Raw genomic sequence first — 12,385 nt, forward strand, 5'->3', positions numbered from 1 at the left:
TTTGACAGATCATGATGATTTAGACATATTATGTTCCATGCTTCATTTAATAAGAAAACATCTGCTAAAATTAATTTCTCTTTTCTGGTGTGTGTGTGTGTGTGTGTGTGTGTGTGTGTGTGTGTGTGTTACAAATGTTTCTCTTTGATTGGGGCACAGGTCATGAGAACTTCCAAATACAAAGGGTCATAGTACCTACTGACGTGTCCATACATTCAAGGAAGGACTCTGTGCCTAGCAAGTTCTTAGCATCACTAAAATGAGGAATAGTCTTCCCATTATTCTAGTTCTTGTTTCATAGTTTCATTCCCCAGCAACCAGGAACAACTCCCAAATCATTTCTGACTTGTACATGTTTCCCACCTGGGACAAAGACACTCCTTCACAGCACCATGACAACCACACCAGTGTCACAAGCACTTGGGTTCATGCAAGAAAATGAAAATCCTGAAAGGAAGCGAGGAGATAAAGGCTTACTATTCCTTGTTTCCCACTGGTAGGAAGTAATTACAAAAATTACTTTAACACAAAGCTTCTGGCGAATGAATAGTTTGTAATTTGAAGGGAGAAGCCTAAGGGCCTTGGGATTAAATAAAAAATATGAAAAGCTGAATGATGTCATACAAGTACAGCCCTCCACGCCACCAAAAAAATAGACTGCCTAAAGCAAACTTTCTTGATGTTGACAATGTAGGCATTTTTCAGAGATGGTCAGGGGTATAATTTGCTTTTTTCAATCTGAGTTTAGGTAGACTGATGACTGATTTAGTGGTAGAGGTGAATTTTATGACCCTTCAATGGTTTATTAACCAAGTAAAATTCAGAAATGGTGAAATATATAATAGTTGTGTCCAAACCAAAGATGCCAAAAATGGATGTGATTTCCATAGTCCCAAAGAAGGAATCAGAAAAAGAAGTAAATTCAACCCTCCCTCCGTGAAGTAGTAGACAAATTTCTTTATCATAAGCATGCCAAGTTTATGTTTGTTGTTTAATGAAAAGGGTGGTATTCTTTGCCAGAAACTGACAATACTATTGCCAGTTCTGCACTGGAAGAGATTATTTATTCTGCCAAATGTAGAACTGCTTTAGGTCTTATTCTTAAAACTAATACTAAAACAGAGCACTGCATCTGTGATTTTACAAGTTCAATATATTTTTAAATAGCTCTTCATATTTTTCCAATTTGAAAAACCACACAATTTCCGTATTAAGAGTCAAGGAAACAGAATTGGTGCAATACATGGGAATGGTTAAGGGTGTTGTTGTTGTTGTTGTTGTTGTTGTTAAATCATACCATATATTATCTTAACAGGTTCAAAGCTGTGACTTCTATTGGAAACCCAGATAACTATTTTTAGAGGGTAGGAATCAAAATATATGTTTTACATTCAGTCAAGTGTAGCTTAGGGTTCTTGAGTGTGGGAGAAGCATATTTTTGTTTTATTTTTAGTTTTTGTTCTTTGAGGACGTAATGTCCTCCTTTCCTAGAGTGATGGGTAGCAAACATCTTTCATCGGCTCCCGATTCTGTACATTGTACACATACTGATACTCAGTGATACAGAATTGAGAATGAGAGAATAGAAGTAAAGCAGAGATATTATTCCAAGTGTCCACAAGTAAATACCTTTCACCTAATTCCCAGACTAACCTTTACCCATCCCTACTATAACATGTATACAAGGTCACTCATGCATTAACTCTGGGACGTTATTATGAAGATATACTATGCAGTTTTTAGTTCACTCACTTTTCCAATGTATCTTCAAACTCATATACATTTGTTATCCTCCATGAAGTAAATTTCTATTTATCATTTTAAATACCTGAATTCTGGAAGGAGAATTCTGTAGTCTTCCAGATTAGAAGTTTGAGTCATCCTTGACTATTCTCTTTCTCTCCAACTGTAACATATACTCTGACAAATAACCCCATCGATTTTACTTCAATCCAAATCCACTTTGGCTCCTTTTCTCTATATCTCACTACTACTCACCTAGTTCAGGTTATAATTGGTTTTAATTTAGAACACTTGTAACAAACTACAGACCTCAAATGAATGGCAGTTCTGAGTAGCTAAGCTGACAAAGCAAGAAATGTGGCCAGGCAATTACTGTGACAACTAGCAAAATGCAGAATATTTATTTACCAGGGCCCTACTGATGAAACTCTGTAGGGTCAGAAGTGCCTTGCTTAGATCAAAACCCCTCCTGGTGACTTGCTGTCAGAGAAATTTATGAAGACCATGACCCTCAAATGCATTTCTTTCTAAATAAGTATTATCTTATGTATTTTTTCCTCTTTGTATAACTCATTCAATAAAGACCTCAACCGTCTCCTAAAATAACATCCTGAATTGATCCAGAAAAAGCACAGTTTTATGATACTATAGTTTTCATTTATAAATCAATATGCCTTTCTAGTCCTACAATCTGTTCAATTTTACATGTTAGAATGATGGAATACCGTACAAAAATATGTTCTTAATTTTCAGTTGGAAACTATTTAGTCCATGAAAAAGTTTGGCTTTCAGTCCTGTGACCAAGAAATTAAAAGAAGAATTTAAAAGTTACAGCATGGCACCTAAAGTTCTGAATCTCTTTTTTCCCTGGAAAAAGATTTATATTTCTAAAATATATGGTTACAATTTAAGACTCTCCAAAGGAGGTAAAATTGATATCACCAGTAACTCAGTTCAATCAGAACTTCATAAATAAGAAAATAAAAATTGTTAAGCTCATACTAAGGTTTATCATGGAACATTCTGAAAGAACTGAATGGTTCTATTTTGGTTCAAGTTTCAAGGTAATTGAGAGTTAACAAAGAAACCCCTTTTGCTTTCACCCATGACCATTGAGAACCTTTCCAAAATGTATTACTCTCATTTGTAGCCTACTTCTACTGTAAGGCAATCTTCTATTCATGAGTGAAAAACTCAAAATAAACAATCTTCAGTTTCTACCTTCTTAATAATGATTCATTATAAAATCTGGGTATGTTGATTTTGATGCTACTGGGTTTGATATTTTAAATATTTTTTAAATTACTATCTCAAATTACCTTAATTCCGTTCAGCTCTTGTAATCTAATATACCATGACTACTAAATTATTTTCCAGAATCTAGCACCTAAAAGTACAATAGGTATTAATCATAATGTTTCTCACATTTTCTTATTTCAAGAAAAAAAAATCTTCTCTCCTTCCCTATAAATATCAGACTAATGAAAAGTAACCAAAGTCTGATGTTTATAGAAATAAATACTCTTACGGACAGAAATGGAGCATTAGGATACTGCTTGGTGAAACCATAGATATGACAGATGGAGCAAATGGGAAGATAGTCATAATGACTAATATGGTCTCCAGTCCTCGCATACAATTCCATAACATGTAGTCTATGCTTTTCTAAATGATATTTCATTATTGCCTCAAAAGAAATACTAGATATTATTAATATGTAACAACCAAAACTGTAGGAAAAGCATTGTATCCTACATCTATCCTTTCACATAACCAGTCTTCTGATTTATAATGAATGACACCTTTAAAACATGAAAATATAAATGAGAATTAACAGTAATGTATGCATATGAAGAAAAGCAATGTGTAACTATTCAACTTTAACAAAACTCATAACATGTAAATCTTTTGCACAAAATAATTAATATTAATAACAATAAGAACATCTAGCATTGATTACGCACCTATTATTGTTGAAGGTTAGTCAGTAATTCACGTATATCATATTTAATACTTATTACAATTGTGCTATGTATTTTAATCCTATGAACGGTAGAGCAAATAAGGCTCAGAAAGATATTAATATAAGATAAACAGAACAACAATGTTGTAGAGCTATTATTCATACTTGTCTATCTAACTACAGGGTATCCTCTTTCTGTTACACCATAGTGACCCACTAGGACAGGCACACATGGCATAGTACAGCATCTATTAATACAGACTTATTGTTTCAAATCACAAATTTTTCAAAAAAATTTTGGGTCATATTCATTTTAAATTTATTTTAAATTGTACCGGTCCATTAGTACAACACATTAAAGGAAGCTCACAGCATCTGAAAATCAAACTAATAACTAGGTATCAACTCAATCTATAAGACAGATAATTGCTAAATTAAGATTATTTATATCCTTGATAGTTCCCTAGGGGAAATTTCCATTACCTTTAATACAGAAAGTTGGCCTGGCAAAAGGAAATATTTATAGAGGTTCTGTTCAAGATGGCAGAGTAGGTAAACATTGTGCTTGCCTCCTCTCACGACCACATCAAAGTTACAACTAAACAACAGAACAACTTGAGCATCGCCTGAAGTCTAGAGGAAGAGCAGTCTGATAACTAAGGATACACAGTAGAAGCCATCTAGAGACTAGTAGGAGAGGTGGAGATGAGGAATGAGTTAGTCCCACACCCACGTGTTGTGGTTAAAAATTGAAAGGAATATCTTGGCTGTGGATATTCCAATAATAATAGGTGCCCTGAGGAGTGAGGGGACCTAGCCTAGGGTTCCACTGCCAGGAAGAGAAGTCCCCACAATTTCTGATTGCAAAAACCAGCAAAGATTGTGGCTGAGTAAGATGGAAGTCTGCTGGAGTCCCAGGTGCTCTCCTTAAAGGGCCCATGCATGGACTTACTCGCTGATGGACTCACTCACTCTGAGCTCCAGTATTAAATCAGCAGCTTGAAAAGTGCCAGGGACATATGGGGAAGAACTGAATTGTCTGGCTGCATGGTGAGGGCAGGAGGGGCAGCTTTCTCCCAGGAAAGTTATAAGGATGCTCACTTATCTCAGGAAGAACTTCAACAAAGAGATAAGAAACATAAAAATGGAGATAGGAAACATAAAAAGAACCAGTCAAAAATGAAGAATACAATAACTGAAATTAAGAATACGTTAGAGGGAATCAACAGTAGAGTAGCTGAAGCAGAGGATCAAATCAACAATTTAGAAGAAAAGGTAGCAGGAAATACCCAACCAGAACAGAAATCATCATCATCATCATCATCCAAAATAACTGAGGCTAGTTTAATGTCCTGGAGACAACATCAAGCCTAACAACATTTGCATCATTAGGGGTACCAGAAGGAGAAGAGAGAGCAAGGAATTAAAAACCTATTTGAAGAAATAATAACAGAAAACTTCTGTTTTCTGGCAAAGGAAATAGACACAGAAGCCCAGGAAGTGCTGAGAGTCCTAAACAAGATGAACCCAAAGAAGCCCACACCAATGTAGTAGGACACGTCATAATTAAAATGCCAAAGGTTAAAGAAAAAGAGAGAATATTAATAGCATCAAGAAGAAAGCAGTTGGTTACCTAGAAGGGAGCTCCCCTAAGACTGTCAGCTGATTTCTCAACAGAAACTTTGCAGGATATATTCAAAGTGATGAAAAGAAAAGTAAGGACCTACAACCAAGATTACTCTACCCAGGCAAGCTGTCACTTAGAATCAAAGGACAGAAAGAGCTTCCCCCCCCCCAAAAAAAAAAAAAAAAAGCTAAAGCAGTTACCACCAAACCAGTATTACAAGAAATGCTACAAGGACTTATTTCACATGGAAAAAAAAAAAAAAGGTAAAATATATGAATAACAAAATAGCAATAACTACATATATACCAACAATTATTTTAAATGTATATGGATTAAATGCTGCAATCAAAGATGGGGTGTCTGAATGGAAAAGAAAATACATGACCCTTACATATGCTGACTACAAGAGACTCACTTCAGATTGAAAGACACACACAGGCGGAAAAGTAAAGGGATGGAAGCCATTCTAACTGGTTTGAGGTGATATGTCATTGTGGTTTTTATTTGCATTTCTCTGATGATTAGTGATGTTGAACATTTTTTCATATGTCTATTGGCCATTTGGTTGTCCTCTTTGGAGAAATGTCTCTTCAGGTCCTCTGCCCATTTTTGAATTGGACTGTTTGTTTTTTTGTTGTTGAGTTGTATGAGTTCCTTATATATTTCGGATCTTAGCCCCTAATCAGAAGTGTTATCTGTAAAAGTCTTCTCCCATTCAGTTGGTTGTCTCTTTATTTTGTCGATGGTTTCTTTTGCTGTGCAGAAGCTTTTCAGTTTGATATAGTCCCATTCATTTATGTTTGCTTTTACTTCCCTTGCCTTTGAAGTCAAATTCTGACTCTGAGTGGTGAACACACAATGTGACATATAAATGCTGTTTACAGAGTTGTACACCTGAAATCTATGTAACTTTACAAACAATTGTCACCCCAATAAACTTTAATTAAAAAAAAAAGAAAGTAAAGGGATGGAAAAAGATATTTCATGAAAAATGGAAGTGAAACAAAAATCTGGGATAGACCCAGTACCAACTTCTGGGTATTTATCCGAAGAAACCAAACACACTCCTTTGAAGGGACATGTGTATCCATATGTTTATTGCAGCATTATTTACAATAGCCAACATATGGAGGCAACCTGGGTGTCCAACAATGGATGAATGGATAAAGAATGGAATATTACTCAGCCATTAAAAAAAGAACAAAATCTCGCCATCTACAACATGAATGGACCTGTAGGGTATTGTGCTGCATTAAGTAAGACAGAGTAAGACAAATGCCATATAATTTCACTTATATGTGGAATCTAGAGAACAGGAAAAATGACTAGTCAAAACAGAAACAAGTTCATAGATACAGACATCATTTTGAGGTTTGCCAGATGGGGGTGGTTGAAGGGGAGAGGTGGGAGTTGTGTGAAGGGCAGAGGGTATTAAAAGGTACAAATTGGTAGTTACAAAATAATCATGGTGCTGTAGATCATAGCATGGAGAATATAGTCAGTAGTACTCACTGTGATAACTATGTATGATGTCAGAGGGTACTAAATTTATCAGGGTGATCACTTTGTAAGTTATATAAATGTCTAATAACTGTGTTGTACACCTGATACTAATATAATGTGGTATGTCAACTGTAATTGAAAAATTTAAAAATATTTCAAAAAGTAAATATTTATACCTTTTTGAGATTTGGCATAAGTAAATAGTATATGTTTTTGAGATTTGGATTAAAAAAAATAGATTCCCAAATTTCCTTTCCTCTCCATAAAGGAAACGTCCATACCCAATTTATAAGAATATCTCTTTAACACCAAGTTCCTTTCAGATTTCTTAAAACAAACAAAAACAGAAAACATTCAGGTACCATAATTTACTTGATTAATGGTCCAGCTTACTTTGAAATAAAATTCAAAAGAAGCATTCAACTCATTGTTTCCTCCACATAATAAAAAGTTTTTCAAAACAGATCTTCAAGTAAACTAGCATACTTAGTTATTTTCAAATGTTCCTATCATACTGGTCTTAAAACAAAACAATCTTTTGTCATGTCTATTTTAAATGTTTTTAAATAATAATAATAGTGCATAACGTAGATACTTCTGGAAAACACAAATGTATTCGAATTTTAACATAAGCAAGAGAAACGATGTGAAACTTTAAAAACATTATAAAAAACAAATGGGGGATACAATAATGCACTGGAATAAAATAACATCTATAACATAAATTCCTCTATGCATTTAAAAAACATATTTCATGATTTATAAATATAAACCTCTTGTTCTCCTTCACATTATACAAGAGCACATGACAGTCACATTCCCTTAATTGATAAGAGAGTTATTTTCACCATATCTTAAAATGACAGTTAATTATTAAGCTTTGTCAAAGACGCCTACCTCTGTAGTGGAAGTCTTTGGACATGTCTATGGGAGCCCGTTCTACTGCTGATCTCTTGTAGACAACATGAATCCTTCCTTTTTCTTCCTCCATCTGCTTACCTCTTTCCAAGGGTTCAATGAAATACTCATCATTATCACTTTTTATCATTCCAGCCTAGAGAAAGCATAAAATGTGTTAATTTTTTTAAAGAAATAGCTATCATCTTTACCTCACAAGTATCTCTTTAAATGGCAAGGCTATAGTATGTGAAAACTAATCCTTTCTCTTTCCATTTTTGGCCATAAAGTAATACAAAATGTCATTAATTCACATGTGGTATAAATTCATGTATGATAGGAATAAAAACACTTCATATAAGGTAGAATAAGAACTTTATATATGGTAAGAATAAGAAAATCACTCAACATACACATTTGATCAGACTACACAAAAACTGCATTTATATATTCTACTTGGTATTTTATCTCTAAAAGAAACCTTATGGAGCACATAAACTCGAGAAACATCTCTAATTTCCCATAATAACTCATTGTGGAGCTTCTGTCCATGCGTGTTACATCTTTACAACTCATTTACATCTCTTTTCATACCATCTTCCATGGTATGAGGGGAGTAAGTTCCAAAGTGCACTCAGTGAATAAAGTTATTTCTGACTTTAAATAGCTTTTTAAACCTTCATTGGAAACTCCAACTTTCCAATATTTATTAATTTGAAAAACTAATTCATATTTGTCCTATCTTAATCTAACTTCATGAATACATATTTTTGCTCCTCCTCAAGTTTCATCCTTTCACACTGAAAAGATTATTCTTACATTTAATTCTTTCCACCTCTCTGTTTAGTATCCTTTTCTGACTGTTTCATTTTTGTTTATTTACAAAATACCAGGAATATATTCAGTACTATAGCTGAAGAGAAATAATGGTTTTGTCTGAAATTTGTTCTTCCTTAAGTATCAAGTCTACATAACAGTCAAATAGTTACAGCTCATATTTCTACTTCAAAGGCCATACATTGATATGTACTGTTAATTTAAATTGCAGTATATTTATTTGAAAACAAAGTTGAAGAAATAATGCATTAGTGTGGGAATTGTAATTATTTCAAAAATATGTATCAGATCTAGAGGTAAGTCATATTTTTCTTCTAAGGCCCTCAATTTATTCTATATTTTCACAGGTCACTGGCTTTCATGGAACATGACTGGGGGCAGGGGGGGTTTCTCATTCCTTCTAAGTCATGTTAGTTTAATGTCTCTACCTTTCTGGTGTTAAGCAACACAGAAATGAAAGGAGGGTACACTTTACCAAACAGTATTTGCCTTCAGTAAATACACCTCTGACAGTAGCTTTTCTTTTGCATTCAAATCTGTCCCCTCCTTTCATTGTGACTTCTACGACCAGGTACACTCTATCCTTTTCTTCCCTGTATAAGCCCCACAGGGAAGTCTTAGCAGCTATGCTGTCTCCACATACCACTTCTACACCCACCTAGATGCTGTGAACATACCAATAGCCCTTGACTCTATGGAACTATGTCTTACGAAAACACCACCAGAGCCCTTTCACCATGCTTAGCTCTTACCCTCTTAAAGAAACTTCTGGCCTTCACTATAAAGAACATCAAGCTAGTGGGCATTCAATAGTAATGATCTTCCAGACAGAAATATTTGGAGTTGTTTCCTCATCTGGTCAATTACTTTATCCCTACTCCCGTACAGTGAAATACAGTGTTTTCACAAGGGGCCTGACACTTTCACCCTTTAGAGTTGCTTCTACTGTCAGTGGATTCATCTCCTCTATAAATACAGTTTCCAACATTGTTCTCATGCTTTTCAATTGTCATTTTTATCTTACACATTGATGATGTATTCTTACATCTCTTCTTACCAGTAATTCAACATCACTGCTTTTGCCCTTCTCAGGCATGGATGGGTTGATAATGCTCATAAAACACATCCAATCTAAGCACAAACACAGTAAACATATAACAAGTTAACAAACAGACCATATCCAAGGCTGCAATGTCTAGTCTCATTGCTAACACCATCTTTTGATGGCAGGAAGCGTTAACTGGCTTTACCTTGGAAACACAGGTCTGTTGATATATATTTAATTTTATAAGTTGAAGTTCATCAGCATGGGGGCTTCAGTATTCATCTTTATTCCTGTTTTTTCTATGTCCCAAATCCATTCAGTCACCATGTTCTGTAAAGTCTCTTACATTCTTCTTCCATCCTTCTATTTCCACCGCTACTGCCTTAGTTACAGACCTCATCATTGCTCATTTGGATGACAAAAACTGCCTCATATCTTGAGACTTTCCATAGACCACAATAATTCTCCCAGATGAGTGTCTAACTCTGGATGGAAACAGTGGCCACTGAAGCAGTCAGCAACTCTGAGCAATGAGCAATGGCTAGTGGGGACAACTGAAAGTGATGGGGAGGGAACTGAGGAATTGCCCACATGCCTTTAAAAGATATTTCTACATAACTTCTATTGCAAACATTTGAATCCCAGGCCCCATGAAGTGACTTTCCCCCCTAGACCATAAGTAAAACAAAATTCAATAGAGCTAAACCTCTCCCTTAGAAGGCAATGAAAACTTAAGCCAGGTTGACGGAATATCATTGATAAGGCAAAAGCTGGGTCATGTGACCTCCAATAACTCCATGGACAGGAAATCTGAGTGCCAACCCTTTCATTCATTTATTTAAACAAAGTTATTTTTAAAAAATACCTTATGTAAAGTACTGTACTGGACACCATGTTAAATAAAAAATTCTCAAAGACATGGTTTGTTTGCCCTCCAGTTGAGGGGAATCTAGTCAAATAAATAAGATGTATACCTATTCAATGAGGTATGCTACGGAAAGTTCAGAAAGTAAGTGATATGATAATTGAGAGTCAAATCAAGTGAAAATTTTTTTTGTTTACCCACAATCTCACTACACATAGTAAACTATCAGTAGGAGCTATTGATTGTACATCCAAAATTATCTAAAATCTATTTCAACTAAAATCTCTCTGGGACCCATCACAACGGGACTTCACTTGGGCCACTGCTATCGTTCACACTGTCTCACATTTTCACATAGCACAACAGCCAAAACTGTTCTTTCAAATGATCATATTTAGACAAGCTAGAGCATGGTAACAAATGGGCTGAACATGTAATGGCTCAAAACATCAGGTGCTTCTTTCTTGTTCACATGAAAGTTCAGGACATTTGTACATCAGCTGGAAGGGGGTTCCACCGAGCTCTGCCATTTTAATATGGGCTCCCAAATCTGCCCAGTCACAAGGGGAAACAACAGGAGGAAGTCCACATGGGAGATTTTATAAGCTAGCCCTAGCTGTGATATTCATCACTACCACTTACTTCCATGGGTAGGATACACAGCCAGCTACAAAGGGAGCCAGGAAATGGAATCTGGCTTTGTGCCCAGGGAGAAAAGACAAACGGATTTTGATGAACAGATGGCAGTCTCAACCTCAAACAAAATCATGTCATTCCTTTGTCTCAAATGCTTCAGTTGCTACCCACTGCACTTAAAACCACAGTCTCTACCACAGCCTTCAAGACCTGCATCATCTGGCCCTGCCTATCAGCAGCAAGCAGTGCCACTCTCACCCAGGGTACTTAGCCCTGGCCTTAGGGCCCTTTGTTCAGTTTTGGTTTTCCTTTGATGTTTCCAAGCTCTTTATAGCATTAGGCCTTTGAAATGCTATTGGTTCTGCCTAGAAGTCCCTTCTCCCAACACACAATACTTCCGTTAGATAGCTCTTTTTTTTCCCCTTCTCCAGGTGTCAGCTTAAATGCACACTCCCTTAGAAATGATTTTCTGACTCCCTTATCCCCACATAGATTAGATGCCTCAACGTAAATTAAGGCCCATCTTAGGTAATCATCCCAACTCACAGCAACGTGTTCTTTTTTGTCCAGATCCTTAACACAAATCGCAGGATATTTTGCCTGAATGTCAAATTTATTGTTCTCTGTCTGGCCACGGCACTGTCAGCTTTCGAGGCAGACTTTTCTATCTTAATTCACCTTTGTCTCCCTAAGTGCCAGCACATTTGGTGGCACAAGATATCTCTTCACACAGACAATAGTTTAGTGGTTACCAGAGGGTAAGGGGGGAGGGGGGTAGTAGACGAGGGTAAAGGGGATCAAATATATGGTGATGGGATTTATAGATGATGTATTACAGAATTGTACACCTGAAATCTATGTAACTTTACTAACAATTGTCACCCCAATAAACTTTAATTGAAAAAAAAAAGATTTGTCTTCGATACATTTTTGATTAAAAAGAACTCCATGAATGAATAGTATGAGTCAGGGGGTAAAGAATTTTTAGAGACTTTGGCGGTCCTGAAAAGGTGGAAAGACTACTATGCTGGTGGTGGGACAGAAGACATGAGAAGTGAGACACTTCAGCCTTGAGCAAAGAATCTGAAGTGCTCAAGACCAAAATATGCTTAAGGATAGTTAGTACCTGTTCACTCAGAGAAGAGTCTATGCAGGACAATTCTGGGAGACAAGGCTACGGAGCACTTATATTACCTCGACCTACTATATAGGAAATTCCTAAAATCCGAGCTCCAGACCATGGCCTACAAGGCCCTCCATGACCTGGCA

General features: G+C 35.9%; 1 protein-coding gene across 1 annotated transcript in view; it reads right to left on the minus strand.

Moving 5' to 3' along the window:
• ADAMTS3 (ADAM metallopeptidase with thrombospondin type 1 motif 3) overlaps window positions 1–12,385 on the minus strand; it is a 253,456-nt gene that overhangs the window by 126,085 nt on the left and 114,986 nt on the right. Inside the window, 1 exon segment of the mRNA XM_033106796.1 lies at window positions 7,734–7,890. Coding sequence (XP_032962687.1) covers window positions 7,734–7,890 — 157 coding nt within the window.

The sequence above is a fragment of the Rhinolophus ferrumequinum genome, chromosome 5 (genome assembly GCF_004115265.2).
Source record: "Rhinolophus ferrumequinum isolate MPI-CBG mRhiFer1 chromosome 5, mRhiFer1_v1.p, whole genome shotgun sequence".
Taxonomy (NCBI): Eukaryota; Metazoa; Chordata; class Mammalia; order Chiroptera; family Rhinolophidae; genus Rhinolophus; species Rhinolophus ferrumequinum.